Source organism: Strix aluco, chromosome 1, assembly GCF_031877795.1.
Source record: "Strix aluco isolate bStrAlu1 chromosome 1, bStrAlu1.hap1, whole genome shotgun sequence".
NCBI lineage: Eukaryota > Metazoa > Chordata > Aves > Strigiformes > Strigidae > Strix > Strix aluco.
In genome coordinates this window covers 39,661,592-39,679,296 of record NC_133931.1, presented here as the reverse complement: position 1 = coordinate 39,679,296, position 17,705 = coordinate 39,661,592, and the positions used below count along the sequence as shown (strand labels likewise).

At 39.6% G+C, this 17,705-nt stretch overlaps 1 protein-coding gene across 1 annotated transcript; it reads right to left on the bottom strand.

Annotated features, from left to right (window-relative positions):
• Positions 1-1,027: 1,027 nt before the first annotated feature.
• On the bottom strand, positions 1,028-17,685 carry GGH (gamma-glutamyl hydrolase). The gene is made up of 9 exons (XM_074818386.1): positions 17,483-17,685; positions 16,839-16,953; positions 15,167-15,217; positions 11,162-11,246; positions 7,771-7,909; positions 6,815-6,921; positions 6,621-6,711; positions 5,204-5,341; positions 1,028-3,077 (listed from the first exon to the last, which is right to left on the bottom strand). The coding sequence occupies exons 1-9, from the start codon at positions 17,610-17,612 to the stop codon at positions 2,956-2,958; spliced, it is 978 nt and encodes a 325-aa protein (XP_074674487.1). The 5' UTR covers positions 17,613-17,685; the 3' UTR covers positions 1,028-2,955.
• Between the last annotated feature and the right edge of the window lie 20 nt (positions 17,686-17,705).

The window sequence follows — 17,705 nt, the reverse complement described above, 5'->3', positions numbered from 1 at the left end:
GTAAATATCTTACTCAACATGTCACTTGAAACTTTTGAGGTATCACCACACCCAATTACAAAATTGTAAGAAATACTGGTTCTTGTAGGCCATCTAGTGGCAAAAGCAGAATAGTACGAAGAGAAAACCATTTCAAACTTTTCCTTCTTAAAGATGATTTAATATAATCTGCAAGACACACAGGGTTATCTTGCTGATCAATGGATGTTCTTCCCACACAGCAGCAAGCAAGATGATTAAGCTCATAATCCATGCTCTGAATAAGCTGAGATACTCTCAGCTGGCAAAAATATACTCATCCATGATCACTTAATATCTAAACCATTCTACTAAAAAATCTACAGGCTCCTTTTTGCCTCTCTCCAGCATTAATCCTAAAAACTGTGTTAGTCCTGTCTGAACAATGAAAAAACATACTGTAAATCACTTAGAGCAGAGAGGATGTCTACTGAAATTTCTTTAAAATGAATTTTTAAACCCTCTATTGGGTGAGTGCAAGACACTTCTGGGTTCCTGTAGTTTGCTTCTGTCTGGAGAACTTGATGGAAGATGTCAGGTAGCGTAACGAACACAGAAGTTGTCATTTCACTGAACACTGCAGACAGCAGTTGCTTTGCTTACAGCTCCAAGAGCCCTGAGAGCACCCACCGGCAACCCCTTCCCAGCATTGTAGGGGTCGGGCAAGCGAGCTCCGACACTCTGCACCTGGGATGAGCCTGGTGCAAAAAGGCTGCATGAGAAAGAGCTGTGGGCAGCCCTGTTGAAAGCTTCTGCCCCTTGGCTTGGCAGCCACATTTAAGTGCGTTTAAGACAAGGCCCTGGGCATCAGTCCTTGCCTGTGCTGTAGGTACATCTGTGCTGGGCCATGGATCTCACTTACCCTGACCCTGACTTGCTGACATGACCATACCAAGTGGACACAGGTTTCAGCAGCCTCATGATTTGTGACTGTCACAGATGGAAATAAAAAGATAAGACTGTTAATGCTTTATCCATGGTATCTAAAATGAGAACAAAAATACACATCTGCTTGAATAAAAGTTTATTTCATGTATCATAGAAAAATCATGAATTCCATCAAATAAGGCTTTACAAGATAAAGGATATAAAGACACATACAAATTCATAATAAATACACTGCTTTCTCATCATATTACACAAAATATTCCTTAAGGTTACACACTTAGGAACTAATTACTACCATTGCAGTTAGCAGACATTTCACTTGAAGATTGATCCCTGTTTTTAAGGCTAAATCCTGCCCCCCTTCCTTAGAAAAATTCTTAGAGCTATTCCAAAGAGCTCAGCCTGAACAAGAAAGAACACTGGACTTGGTTTGTAAGTATCTTAGCTGCTACATTTATATGCAACTGTAAAGTATAATCCTCTTTTTTACACTTGGTTCTACTCAGAAGTCAAGCTAATATAGTTAATATAATAAAGTCACCTATATTAAAAACAAGTTCCATTTACTGAATTTGGCTGATCTGACAAATATAAGAATAATCTGCTATATCACATGTTTAAGCTTGTAATTGCCCGGTAGTCTTCCTGGTAGTCACAGATAATGTTTCCTTATAGTTTTTTAACTAATGCATTTCACATTCTCTTACACAGTTGTTTCATGATAAAGAACAAGTTAGTCTTTTACTTGAAAAACCTGAGAAACGTACTAGCTTTATTCAGATATGGTACTTGAGTATAAAGTACTACAAAACAGAGCTGAGGTATAAACCTGAATTTTTCGTGAACTCCAAATCCCTATTAATGTTAACAGAGTTTGGAAGCTGTGCAATACAGAAGAGTTACATCTGATTGTCTCATCTTAGTTCCTTTTTGGACACCACACAAACCCACTGAACAAAGTTTTAACGAGGTGTGCAGCGAAGCAAAGAAAAAAGGTATCGCAGTGTATTGAATGCAACTGCTACGATCACATTATGTCAACATCAATAGGTTTCTCATATACATTCATCTGCTGTTTGAATTCTAGCTGCATTAAACTATCCAACAAGTCAGAAAGAAACTACTGTCTTTGCTAAGTTAATAGCAAACTACGTCTTGACTCAAAGTGAGAATTCTACCCAGTAGCTACAGAAGTCAGACTATGTAAAGAAAAAATTAGGTTTACATTCTTTTAAATACAAAGAAATGGATGTCTGCATGTGTCTGCTGACTCCAGTTACTCTCAGACAAATTCTTGGAGGATATATAAAACTGAATTTTAGAAGAACAGAAAGTTGAATCAGCACTTAACTGTGCCCTCCAAACTTACTTACTTTACCTGGTATTTGCAATGCCTAGTTTACACTGCATCCTCGTATCATGTAAACTTCACAAGGTATAAGCACTCCAAACAGTGCTGAATGTACAAGAGAAACAGTTTCACAAATGGGATATAACATGTGCTTTCTAGGCAAAAATGTCTCTTTGCTATCATGCCTCCTTACTATTTTGGTCAATTTTTCAAATGACAAAATAGTCCCTGTCAACAACTTGGTTATATACACATATTTACGACAAACCTAAGATGTGTTAAATCATTTGAAAAGGACAGGATTTTACTAAGCAATATACCTAAGCCTTCAGTGCTATCACAGTCCACATTTTACAAAGATAACTCATATGTTAAAAATATATGAATACAGTGTTTTTCCTTGTACTAAACATGATTACTTCCAAGTTTATAAGCATAATCAAGACCTCCTCCCTGAAAGAAAAAAGCATTTTTTTTGCAGCTTGCCTTAAAGTGTCATCCAAGACAATTATTATGTTACTGAATGTAAATTTTTGTATTAATGGTCCAACAGTGCAGAAGAAACACAGGATAAATCATTGTAAAGAAAGAGAACTGTTCTGACTTTGTCACATGCAGTGTACTATATCAGCTTAATTATGCAATGCTGGTAAATAATTCCATTTATAAATAGCAACACTGCACCTTTGACACGATACTCAATCAAAAAAATAGATTTGCTGAAATGAAGAAAATGTTCCTGTATAAATTGGAGTATAATTATAAATCAATTCTTTTGCTTCCTCATCTTCACTGGGGAAATGGTGCAGGCTCTTCCGGGCTGTAAAACATTGTAAAAGTACAGAACACTTTATTGCTATCCTCTTTGACAGTATCTTTTTTGTCAAAGTAAGTTATTCTGTGTAGCATAACAGCAAATGGCATTACAGTAACTTGTATGTGTAGAACTGTGAAATACATCTTCAGAAAGCTGGTTACAGCATATTTTATTACTGGGGAGGGAGAAATTTGATTAATTTAAAGCCAAGACTGTACAAAAATATTTATCTGTGAGGTACTGGCAGTATCTACCAGAGATACCAGTTATACCAGTACTTGTAATACTGAAAGAAATGCATCAGAGTATCAGCTTACTGAAAGTTGCAGTGCTAGCATAGACTGTGCTGGTGAGGACAATAAAAAACTGAATCCCTGTCTGGGTTATCGTGCTGGCAGTTCTACACAAATTAAAATTACCAACTGATGGATATGAAAATGGTATTTCATTAGAATGGTTTAGTTATTAAGTGATCATAGAGGAGTATATTTTTGCCAGCTGAAAACAGTTTAAGTTTTTCACTTCATGGTTTATTTTCAAAGTTAAGGAAGACATTCTGCCTTACACTAGCTAGAAACTTCAATCACTCATTGCAACATTATGATATGAAGTACTCGGTAGGAGCAGCTGTACACAGATCAGGGAGGGAATGAAGAATAACTTGTGATTTGGTATACGAGATGGGGGGTAGACACATACAGCTGGTTGACACAAGTTTGCTCTACTAGAATTGAAGGTCAACAGATCTAAAAGCTAGTGACACATCTGTGTGGTACTATGCACAAGCTTATTAAATCCGTATACATATACGGAAGAACTTGCATGCACTGTGTCTCAACAGGACTTATAAGCAGAATTGGCACTTATTTAGCCACATTTACTTGGATAATAGCCTGAGCAAGCTTACTTCTGCCTGTAATACAGTGTGCAGACAGATACTGGAGAACGCAGCAAACAAAACTAGAAAACATGATGCATTCTAGTATTAGACTACAAAAGAAAAAACAGACTCATGCTATACTTTCTCCTATTTTCCCCTTTATTTTTGTCTTAGTCTCCCATAAGTACCCTATCAAAATTCTGAAGATACAGGAAGCTTATGGACAGTGACAAGGAATTTTATGTTATGTTGCTACCTTTTCGCAAAGGGGAGTAAGACTACATTATGCAGAAAAGACCCTTGAACTTGTCTGAAGCACAACTTTATTTCTACGCTCTCACTGAGCAGGTCAGCATGAGTTACATTTCTTTAAATCACTGTCTGCTTTTTCCAATCAGGTGACTCTTTTGATTAGAGATCAAATCTAGAGACCAAACTCAATTAGGTTACTGACTATGTTCTTCATAGTTCCTATCGATCGGGTAAGACAATTTCATAAATAATCAATTTAAAATATGAAAATTATATTTCAGCAGAATGGCTTAGCAAGTACAAATAAAGGAATAAATTAAGTTTGATCCTTTCAAATACTCCTGTATGTGTATCCTGCTCATTTACAGAAAAGAGACCAGAAGTATCATAAATTATCAAAATTTTACACATTATTTACTTCCAGCTTCTTAGGGTATAAACAAACAAATCAGAAGCTGTGTAAAGCTCAAAAAATTCTTGGGCTGTGCATAGTATACAACTGTTGGGCACCATATTGCACCCCTTTGATACACCTGTATACTGCCCAAGCAGTATTTATGGTCTTGGTTCATACATTTCGCAAGCAAAACTGAGAATACATTGAATGACTCTAACTCAGTTTGGAGCTCAAGAAACCTTTGGAATTATGAATGGAGTATTTTTTTCATTTCTTTTTCTTTGTGCAAGGGAGGCTAAAATGTTACAGTGATCATTCGAAATGGTAAAATAGAAAGTCACAGCACAAACAATGCTTTTGAGCTAGTCTACTGAAAACAGTTTGTGGAATGCCTGGCCTTTTGATGTCACTTTAATAAGACATTCTATTTCTAGTATCCCTTGGTTTTTTTATAAGCCTATAAAGCTTGCAGAGTAATCTTCACAGAAAGCAGTAAGAGGTACTGAACTTTGACAGCTGAAAAAGAGGTCTGTCATCTTCAAAGATTCTCACTAATGCTTCACTCTAAAAACCAACATTTATAGATAATAACATTTTTACCTTCATTAATGAAGAAGTCAGCTATATAATATGCTGCTCTTACAGCTGATGGGGAATGTGGAATGCCTGGTGAATTCTTCCACTCAAAAGGATTTTTCTCTGGATGCCACTGGACGCCATAAATGGGATATTTGTACGCTGCAACAAACACATAAGCAAGATCTATGCGTTAAGAATTATGTGCTTAGTCTTACTGCAAAAGAAACTTAAAGGATAAGCTCCAAAAATACCTCACTTATCAACAGTTTCACAAAAGCTTAAACAGCAAGTTGAAACTCTGTTAAAGTCACAGTAGAACTGAAGGAAAAAAAATGGATATTGTAAAAGAAGGGTCTCATTCCATACAAGAAGATTTATGTACATCACTTTTTTGATTATTTATTTCAGGATTAATATATATATATACACACTAAAAAAATAATGTTCCAAGTGTATCAGTCTCAAAACTTCCTAGCTACTGCCAGCATCACTCAACATAAAATATTCACAGCCACACAGGACATCCCTGTCAGTTCCATGGGACAGATCCAAATTTTAGGATCTCCTCGAAGGCCCAGTCAATCCAGTGGCAGCTCCCATCTGCTCTGTGCCAGGCCTGATACACGCAGGGGGAAGTCAGTCCTTAACTCTCTTACAGAGAATAGCAGCACAGCAGCTGATGACTGCTCTGTGATAAACCGCTTGCAGGCATGAGAGATGCAGGTCATTAGCCTAATCAGTTTTTCTAATCAAACTGCTATTCTTCTCTTCTGGAGGACAGCCAGTATGCCATACAGAAGAATCCCATGGGCGGACAGCTGGGCTTTACTGTAGAGCTGCTAGTAGTGCACTGATCAAGATAAACCACTCCCTAAAGAACTAACTTGTTTCTTGGACCGAGCAAGTCTGGTGCAAAACATACGCAACACAAGTAATGCAAAAGGCTTTGTAGAAGGGCAGTTGCCGGTATTGCTGCTAAAGTAATAAGGGATGTTACTATCCTCAGTACCCTGAATTGTTCTTCCCGTACAGCAGACAGATACAGAGCATCACCGGAATGCAAGCACAAGCAGACAGACAGAAAGCAAGGTGCAGCAGAGGCACGTTGCACTGTGGAGAGATTAAACTACTACGGGACAAGTGCTGTACACTGCATATCACAGCACTTGACCATTCCACTGCTAAAATGTAACATCATTATCTGGAAGGGGAACAGCGGGTGAGAGAAGTAAGTAATTAGGCTCACAGGTATGTACTCAAAAGATAAAACATTCCTGCAAATCGAGTATGTTCCTCACAGCCAGAGCACTGACAGGGCTGATGCTCACCCTACTATTCTAACAGCAAGCTTGTAGCATGAATTAACATCAATGCCACACCTCCTCTAAAGAACTAGTTTGTTACAGTCACATTTTACAAAGGAAATTCATTTCCCTACCTTCCATGGTAGATATAAATTCCACTTCATCATCAGTGTTAGTAGTCAGAACATTATAGAAATTATGAAGCTTTTCGTTCTTTGTGAAATTCTGTGATAAGGAAGGAGAAAAGAAAGATGTGTTATTTGCTCATTTATTTCTAGTTTTAACAGAGCAAATGCATTTGTGTTCAGGAAATAAAATTATCAAATACCTCCATGGAGAGGCTCCAAATATGAAAGTTTGATGTCAATGGCTCAGTAGCAAATGCACGTAATACATCATCAGGGAAGTTCTTGAATAATCTACTGTCTTTTGCAGCTATTACAAAGAAAAATGAAAAAAGGATATTGTCCATTATCCAAGCTGCTAACAGATGGACTAATACTGAACAGTAGACAAATTTAATAAAATACTGCATTAAACTTTTTTCTTTAGTATGACTTTATGATTTTAGAATATGTTGCAAGGAAAATCAGTGAAATAAGAGCAGGTTTCCAATATGCTGTTACCGGTCATCCTGTCTTGACCCAGAAAGTACCCAACTTCGCTACCTAAGTTCTCACTAAAATAAACATCATTCGTTGCTATTCATTTCAGTGACCCTTCCATTCACAATGAGCACAAGTGACAGAATATATGGTCCGCAGATGGAATACTCACAAATTAAAGGATGAAGTATCAACAGAGGTCACACTTTACCAGTGCTGCTGAGTGGCACAGCTCTATCTTAAGTGATCTCTCCTATTTCAATACTGTACAAGTGGGATCGCAGTGCTAATATTCATCATCAGGAAAGATGCAATTTGAAATTTAAAATCATCTGCTCTCCAAGTTTGATAGGTTTTGGACCCGTGAATTTTGGTCAACTTGGTAACAGAAAGTGACCTAAAGCCACATTTTTGTAGGTCCAAATTATCAAATGACTCAAAGAGCCACAACTGTGGTTTTTGCTGACTGCTGTTGGTTTCAAATGGCTTGTGATCACATCTCTGCTTTAGAGGTGATAGAATTGCACTGACATTATAAAAACAGTTGTGGCAACTCATAAGAAAGAATTTAACAAGATAATCATCAGAAACCTCCCAAACATTCACCCCTGCATATTCATCACGAACAAAACACACCACCTCTCAGCAACTCAGACATGAGATGTAATGAATTTCTCACCTGAGGTAAAGTTCAGAGGGAGTGCAAAACCATCTGTCTTGGTATTAACAAGTAAAACTTCGCCGCTTGTGAGGTATGTAAGCTCTTCATGTCCAAGACATGTTCCCCATACTGGGAAATAATCTCCTTTATCGTTTGCCTTCAAAATGAAAAGCAACAACATAAGGAAAAAGTACTGAAGATTTACAGAAAGAAGACTGACGAAACTTCCTAATTTTTCTGCTTTAACTACTACAGTAGTACCAGTTGCTAACAGAGGAATTGTAACTGTTCAATTACAGTTGAAATAACCAGACTCCCTTAGCTTTTCTCCTAAAATATGAAGGCTAGGGGATGTACACATGTCCATTGAAGCAGTAAACTGACCATAATGTTGATATTAATTTGACTGCTCTGTTCTACGAATAAGTAATGTTGAGGGCAGTCTAAACAGAAACCGCAAAATAGCAACACTTCCATAAAACAAGGCAGTCATAAGAAGGGCCACAAACCAGTCTGTCACCATTTTGAGGGAAAGCCTATTTATTACAATTCAAAATTTTATATAAGGCGCATTATGATCACATAGCAAGGGCCCTTCACAATGTCCGTATGCCTGTGCCCACCTGTCTGTATTAAGAAAACATAAATCCTATTACTAGCATGACTACAGTCTTAAGTGACATACTTATATGCTTGTTTAACTAGCAGATTTGGACCTGTGTTCCAGAAAGATAAATTGTGAGTTGAAGCAACACAGAGAAGTGAAAATCATTTTCTAAAGAATAAAAATTGGCAGGTAAGTGCAAAAACAAGAGACGAAAGCAAAAACGAGAAAGCAAAGCAAAAAGAGAACACAACTAGGTTCCTGTCACTTACCTAAGCACAGTGCATACATGTAGTGGAAATCTGCATTTTTGTATGGTTTATTCCTGAGAGTACGTGCCTATTAAGAGACTGGGATGTCTCAGAACTCCTGTTTTTGTGAAATCTGAGTAGTCTTTCTAACTTGTTTCTAAACATTTTTAAGTTATCCATACCACACCATACCCCTCCTCCCGAAGAGCTGCTGCTCAAAAGCCATTTTTGAGAAACCTGAAATTACAGGCTTAGAATAAAAATGTTATCCTACTGCATTACTGATAGTATGGTAATCAAAGCCCATATAACTACTACTTGGAGCAAAACATGGAAGATGTACAGAAAGAAGGCTAATAGTACTGCAGAGTCTTCACGACCACCCACCATGTCTGGCTAGACACAGGACTCCACTGGCTGTCTTACATGTAAGTGAGGAGTAAAATCACTAAAGGTAAAAAATAGCTACAGTTTAAGAACAATTACAACTGAACTGTAATCATTTTGTGCTCCCCCTCCCCCCTTTTTTTTTAATAAACCTTAGCCTGGAGGCTAAGTATATATTAAAGAACACCCAAGACATCACATTTTAAAAACTAATTTAAAAGCTGGAAAACAGTATTTCATTTAGGTTTTTGCCTCGTTAGTAAAATTCTATTGACTTGGATGGGGATTAGCAATTCACATCCTCTATTCATATTAAAGCAGAGCCAGACCAAGTAATTGCTCATTGTGAACATTTAAAAATGGAGAAAAAGAGCTCTCATACATTTTAAAAAAAAAACCCACAAAATTCAGTCCTGTACCTCCTAATACCCTCTTGACTATCGTATCTTACCTTGCATTAGTAAAACTACCAATATTTTATAGCAATAATTAGGTCTCAAAAGATGAAAATCAAAACACACAATCATCACAAATAGCACAGAAAAAATCCCCAACTTCTTAGTAAGGGTTACTATGATGAACTGAAAATTATTTTCTGCCTTTCCCTCACCTGAAGCACACATACCATCTAATAAACCGGCCTCTCTGATCATGAAATTATGACCTGTGCAATTCAGTTAATCATTGTGAAGTGTCAACAGAATTTCGTAATAGTACTGCAAAACACAAGAAAACGTTGCCCCAGTACTGAATACCAAGAGGCTGCACTTCGCACAGCGTGAGCAGTTTCAAAGAGACAAATGAGATTGTCTCACATAAAAGTGAGATAGTCTTTGCAAGGTTCAGGTTTAAGGCAACAGACTAACAATCACTACAAATAAAGATAGCCAAAATAAGAACATTGGTGCCACAGGGACTGAACAGTCAGAAAATTAATCACTGAACTGCAGCAGCTGACTGGTCCTGTGAATGCCATCGCCTGCGTTTTCCTTGCCTGCAGTTGAAAAGTCAGCAGCAAGGGTAGAAGAGGAATTCCTCACTGCTAGTGAATGCTTGTACCATGGTAACAGTTTAAGCACTACTCCGAACTGTCTCTAGAATTGGGCAAAGTTTTCCAAAGTGTGACTTCTGTGACAATTTTAATCAACATTAGCTGAGAGTAAAATAAAGCTAGTAAAGAGGAAAAAAGAAAGAAAATTTAGTTTTTATTCAATTTGAATACAGAAGATTCTTATCAAATCATAAGGATTGCATATAAAGCTCAGTGATTTGCCTTTCCACAATGCAAATTTTACTTCAAAATGTGTTGATTACTATCTGAAAAAAACCCATCTCTTATGCTCTAGGAGAACTAAACCTTCATTAAGGATCCAGAGCCTTCCTGATGTTCTCTGAAACAGCTTTCCCAGAAATTCAATCTTTTCTTAATAAAGCTAATGATCATATAAATATTAAAAAATAATTAATATAACCTGTCAAGTGTTCTTCCCACCTTTTTTCATGTTATAAATTAAGATAGTGTTTACTTCAAAAATCTGCTATATTTACAGTTACCAATGCAAAGAAACAGGCAAAATGGTATAATGTGCTAATGCAGATCCCTCATCTGCATCTCCAAAGATTTAATTAATCTATTTATAGATAAGCAAGAATAAAGGTGTTTCACTAGCTGTAACATACATGTGAAGGGAGGCCTTAATGTTATATTACTGTTAACTGCTTTATTTGAGAGTCTCTCTAGAATTCCTTCCAAGTCTAAACTTTAGTCGTAGACTTCTACAAATTATTACATCTATATATATCATTGTTCAACATTTAATGTCAATGGATGTTCTGTGCTTTTGGAAGGCATTAACGTTACTTTATTGCAAGTTCCACACAGCCATAAAGCCTCAGGTACAATGAATAAATGATACTGTTCTCACCTGAAGAACTTGGGAGTTTAAGACCATGACACAACATGTAACAGGAAAGGGTGTCAGAAGCCTGAATCTTAAGCTATTAAATGATTTTTTTTTAATGCAGAAGTCAGCAATGAGCTACTTATTATCGGGCTTACAGTTAACACACAGGATACCAATACATAACTATGAAAATATGAGCCTCCCTGTCATTTTGATCTCTGAACAGTGACAGTAACAAGAACAGACTGTTCCTTAGTAATTACCTCTATTGCCTTGTGGTAAAATATCTTAGCAACCCTGGAATATTCTGAAGTCTTAAGATCCACACCACCTCCTGGAAAAAGTACCCTGAAAGGCAACATCCAAGAATTTGATTAGCAACAGTGATCAAATTAAAACCTGGACAACGTACACAGAAAAAGGACTGACAGTGGTTTTAAGGGTAGGATTCGGGTCTAGGTTAAGCCACCTACATTTCAGAAGTTTACAGATAGGCATCTAAGCTTCCATTACAGACAGCTGGGATCTACTCAGAAAAGTCAATGGAGACTTGAGTATGTGTTCCAGAGAAGACACCAACTCCTGTGGGCTCCACTGGCTATACTGACTGGCACTCCATTAATTATGGGAGTTTAGACAGCTAGTGCACACATAGCCAGCTGAGTTCAGGTGACTGAGTCCTTAACAGAACCATATCCTGAAGTACAAGTAGTGACCGAGCCTAGTGCAAGATAAGGAAGAGGAAACAGAAAATACACAAAACATACAGATTTCAGCTGGCATACAAAAGGGTTGCATGCCATGACTGCATCCAATCCTGTCCCAACTCTTAGCTGGCTCTCCCTACTACTTTAAAATCCTGGCCTCAATCTTAATTCATCATGTTCAACTTCAGAAAAGAAGAACTATGGCCCTGGCAGAGTGACCTTACTGCATCAAAAAGTTCCTATTAAAAAGGAAAAAAAGTACACTCAGCCATAATCCTTGGTCACACAGGATCTAATACAGCCAAAGAAGACAAAGCAATCTCATAGACTATTTCAAAGAAATAGTGCATAAACTTTTTCCACCACACACACACAAAAAAAACCTAGCAATGGCAATTCCCTGTGTAGCTCCCGAAACCCAAACATCACAAAAAAAAAAAAAAAAAAAAAGGACTCACTACAGTACAGATTTCACATGTACATGTGATGACATAGAAAGTAATCAAGTACTATCAGAGACAGTTAACATGAAATAAAGGAAGTCTCTTCTGGCTGTAACTGGAACAGTACCCACAGAACTGACAGAACTGAATGTGTAAGTGCTCCCTAAGCCACTGCATCAGAACCTCAAGTAGATTTACTTGAGCCACACCCATCAGTCCCTGATCTTCTACTAAAACAGCTGAAGGATTTCCTCTACATTTCTGTGCTCTGGAAATGGCAACCTGTATCAGTGAGATACTAACAAGCACCTAGAAACAACTAACATCTCAAATGATGCCAAGCACTTGGAGAGCAAGTGTGCATTTAAACCCTCGTGACCAGGCTTACTTTAAGGTGAATGATGCACAGGATCATGCAAAAGGCACCACGTATTTGGTAGAAAAGTAGAGCAGTATTCACAAAAATATAAATCAGATTACTCTCCAGTGCCAATATATAAAATGAATACAGCTGAAAGTATTTTCAAAACAGGCCAGATTATAGATTTCTACAAAAATCTAGTTAAACAAATAAGGTTTTTCTACCACCTGGAAGTGGTAGAAAATTCATTTCACCTGTTCCTTTTGTTCAACCCAAAAACTGGCCAATACTAATTAGGAAAAACAATTGTCCTTTCTGCTAATGCAAAAAGGAAGTAACTCATTAAGTAGCAATAGTAACAGCTTGGCATTGTCATAAGCAGATTGAAATGCAGCTACCTGCATTCTAGTATCTCTAACTGGTTAGAGCTGATGATGTTCACTGGAATTTCAAAGGCTATCTCAGGAGTACATGGCTATATTCATAAAATTCTGTCTCTACTATAGTAAACATCATGATTTTCATAAGGTTGCATTTAATAATAAATAATTTCCAACTACAAAGAACCTGGAGCTAAGCTCTTACAGCATGAAAGATCGATGTGTCTCTTAGTCTAAGTTTCCACAGAATGGGAAGTCCTTCCCTCCAGAGATCTTATTTGTTATTTACACACAGCTATACTGTGGAAGCCATCAGCTGACAGTGGAGGACAAGAAATACAGATCATCCTTACCCACCTACACAGCACAAACCCAACTGTCAGTCACTGCAAAGACAAAAAGATAAGGGAACTGGATCTACTTGTCCAACACCCTCTTCTGCATCGAGGCAGGTGGTGAGGTAGAAAGAATGGGAGACCCCATTGGTGAAAGTCCTTTTGGCAACCAAAGAGAGGCTGGCAGCCATGAGCAAGGGATGAAATGTTTCATTTTATCTCCAACATGAGAAGCCACAGAGGAGAAAGCGTCACTGTCTTATTCTTGCGTTGTATCGCAAGACTGTAAAGACGTACGTCTTAGTGTACAGGGCATGCTGTGAAGCCTAAGAGGAGGATGATCTCCCCAGACAGCCACAGGTCTAAATCTGCAAGTTCTACACATGTTGATTAACATTCTAGTATACACATAAGCTTAACAGAAATATTCATGGTTTAAGATGCTCATCTCATGACTACAAGTAGCCCAATCACATGCTATGGGCTCACAGTCAAGTCTGTGAAGTGTAGCATCAGCTGATTTAACTCTTCTAAAGTGCACTTTTAGCACAAGGCAAACATAAAAGGTTTTGATTTTGCATAGTCCGTAATTAAAATGCGTTAAATTAGATCACATTATCCCACATTTAAAATGCAGGAGGAACACATGGGTTGCCATAGGTCAGCTGAAAAGTTAGAATGTTTCTCTAACAAAGACTTAAGCCACAGAATCACAACAGGCAAGAAGGGTCACTCAAGCAGCAAGAGATAAAGCACCCAAAGAGAAAAGGGTAGAAGAGACTGGAAATCAGAAACTTTTATGATAGAGCAGACATGCAGAGGACTGGAAAAGGGAAGAAAGGGGAGGCACAGGGATAAAACACCCAGCAAGTGCTATTAAATATCAGAATGAAGCTGATCACTCAAATGAGGAAGAAGAAAAAAATAACAAAGAGGAAGTGGGCTATTTCACTTGTAAAATTGTTAACCACTATAATGCCACTTCTGTCTGCCTGCAGACAAGCACAGGAGAATGCCTTGGCACTGTTGCAGATTATCTGATGTGTGCTCCTCAAGAAAGGAAAGGCAGCAGACCGACATGGGACAAAATGTATGAGTGTCAATAAGGCCAAATGCTGGGTGCTGCACTTCAGCCACAACAACCCCCAGCAGCGCTACAGGCTTGGGGAGGAGTGGCTGGAGAGCTGCCAGTCAGAGAGGGACCTGGGGGTGTTGATTGACAGCCGGCTGAACATGAGCCAGCAGTGTGCCCAGGTGGCCAAGAAGGCCAATGGCATCCTGGCTTGTATCAGAAATAGCGTGGCCAGCAGGGACAGGGAAGGGATCTTACCCCTGGACTCGGCACTGGTGAGGCCGCACCTCGATTACTGTGTTCAGTTTTGGGCCCCTCACTACAAAAAGGACATTGAATTACTCGAGCGTGTCCAGAGAAGGGCAACGAAGCTGGTGAAGGGTCTGGAGCACATGTTGTCCGAGGAGCGGCTGAGGGAACTGGGGGTGTTTAGTCTGGAGAAGAGGAGGCTGAGGGGAGACCTCATCGCCCTCTACAGCTGTCTGAAAGGAGGTTGCAGAGAGCTGGGGGTGAGTCTCTTTAACCAAGTAACAAGCGATAGGACAAGAGGTAATGGCCTCAAGTTGTGCCAGGGAAGGTTTAGACTGGATATTAGGAAGCATTTCTTTCCAGAACGGCTTGTTAGGCATTGGAATGGGCTGCCCAGGGAGGTGGTGGAGTCCCCATCCCTGGAGGTGTTTAAGAGTAGAGTCAACATAGCGCTGAGGGATATGGTGTAGTTGGGAACTGTCAATGTTAGGTTAATGGTTGGACTGGATGATCTTCAAGGTCTTTTCCAACCTAGACAATTCTGTGATTCTGTGTGATTCTATGAAAATAGTGCGCTCTCTGCCTTAGAACATGTTTATATGCCTGCAGTGCTCAGCACTAAATCTCAGAAGAGTAGAATGACAGTGTTCTTGGGAATACAGCAGAGCTCAAAACCATAACTATCAAGTCTTTCAACAGAAAGTCAGTGCTCAAAACTTACCCGTTAATAGAGTGGAATATTTTATCATATTCTTCATCTGTAAGATTTAATCTGAAACACCAAGAAAATAGTTACATAACACATATGAAATATACATATTTAACCACAAAAACATCTTTAAAGAACAGAAACGTGAGAACGGAAAACATGTAGAAAGCATGCTTTAAACAGAATAAAATAGACCCAAATCAAATGAAACGTTTCACTTGAAACAGCTCAATCCACAAGACTGAAAACAGGACCCTGTCAGGTACAGTTGAGGATTAGGTACTCCGAGACCCCTTTGCAGACACTCATTAAATTTCACATTTACATGAATGGCATGGTTATTATTTCCTGCAGACCGGCAACTCCGGTTTCCAATTGACTCCAAGAAGGGCAGAGCTGCAACAGTGGGTCACACCCATTCTTCAGCAAAGATACAGCTGAGAGGTGGTGTGGTGGTTTAGCCCCTGCTGGGGTCTGAGACCACATGGCCGCTGCCCCTCCCCCACAAAGGGAGTGAAATACAAAGCCCTGAGGCTGAGATAAGGAGAGGTTTAATACAACAGTGCAACAGCAACACAACAAACAGCAACAATAACAGTAATAACAATGAACAGAGCAAAATATCTACCAATACAGCAGTGAGAATAGAGCAAATCCCACAGTACACGCGGTAACCCACTGTCCCACTTCGGCACGCTTCAGAGCCAGGATGTGAAGTCCGTATGGTATCTGAATAACCTGGCTAGAGCCCCCCCCCCACTGCTGGGGAAACTTAACCCTATCCTGGCTAAACCAGGACAGGTGGAAAGATGAGAAAGACCTCAGCATCAGCAAAACATCAGCAAGCCAGTATGACAGCTACGCTCATGCAGAACTGATACACTGGATATACTGAAAGTGTCCAGCTTTGCTGCATCTAACTTAGTTGCCAGAATTAGAAGCCTCCATTCATTGATGAAGCTTCTGGTCAGCAACCATTCCGAAAGCTCCACCAGCTACGCGAGGAACACTGGCTTCTAATTCAGGCGCTTAACTAGTGCTCTTATTGGACCATGTGGACTAGATACATCCTATTGTGATTTTCTGCAGCTGCATTAGTATCATTTTTAACCTCCGACAATTACCACTTTAACATCTGATTTTAGTGCATTTGCTATTTTATAGCTAACTGTTGGCTATGAAGTATCGCCAGTTCTATTACTTGCTCTGCCACTTTTTACCCAGCAACCAAAATACACCACCACATAGTTTGAACAGAACTGGACTTTGGTTTCTTCAAGGAGTACTGACAGCCTTCCTCCACTGAATTCTAGCACTACAGAATGTGACAAAAGATAGTATGCATATGCGTATCGAGATATCTATGTGTGTTTGCGGGGCACTACACATTAGACTGAATATAGCTAACTTCAAAAACCATGGATGCAAACTATGGAGGGTAATTTTACAGGTTAAAAACCAGTATTTTTCAAAGAAAGCTTATTATCATAAGAAGAAATATTAAAAATTACATGTTCCAGTCTACTTTTATCCTGATTTTTAAAACACCTTGCAAATTGTGGCATCTTCAAATAGTCTCTGAGGAGCTCTAAACACTCTGAAAAGCAGCCAACTGCTTTCTGTGCCTCTAAGATGATACCCTTACATTAAACAATTACCCACTTTTAAGGATATAAAAATCTACCTTATTGGCACAACTCGGGCACCGGCAGATTCCAAAAACTTCACATATGAAGCTGCAATATAAGAACTTCCAAATCTGTGGAACTTCTCGAAGTGACATTCCTGTGACAATATCCCTAAAGGGTCCAAGAAAGAGAATTAGCACTACACAAATAGCAAAAGCTGCACACTGGAAGAAAAATTAAACTGCAATTTCCTGTATGCCAGGTTACAGTGTTACATTTACTGCCTGAATTACAAACACTGAGACAATTGGGCATCAATTACGATGCCTGGTCACCAGGTACCAAATAAACACACATTATCTGACTAAGACTCAGCTTCCCTGCTTTAACTGTTTAGTACTACAACTTCTCTTAAATACCGTACTGTTATTTCAAGCTTTTTAAACAAGGTACGTGTAGCGTAACACTATTTATAAAAGCTTTAAGCAAACCCAGGCTCCGAGAGACCTTTCACTCCACGCAGAAACCGGCAGGGTTTCGTGTCTGTTGCAGCAGCCGTTCCCCGCTCCCCCCCCGCGCCGCAGGACGGCGGAGGCAGGCTGCGAGGCACCCGCAACCGCCGCGTTACCCTTGCACCGGCCGGGGATCCCCGGGGAGCGGCCGCCGGCAGCTGCGGGGCCACCGCCCCGCCGCCCCTTACCAATGATGGGCCTCTCGTTGCCCTCCGCCGGGCGGCCGCGCTGCACCAGGGAGGCTGCGGTGGCGCAGCGGAGCAGGAGGATGAGGAGGGTGGCAGCCGGGACGGGAGGAAGTCCGGCGAGGCGCCTCATGGCCACGTCTCCCGCGGCCCCTCAGAGCGAACCGCTCTGCGCCCGGCCCTGCGCCGCTCAGCGCCCCGGCGCCCGCCGCGGGGCACGCTGGGA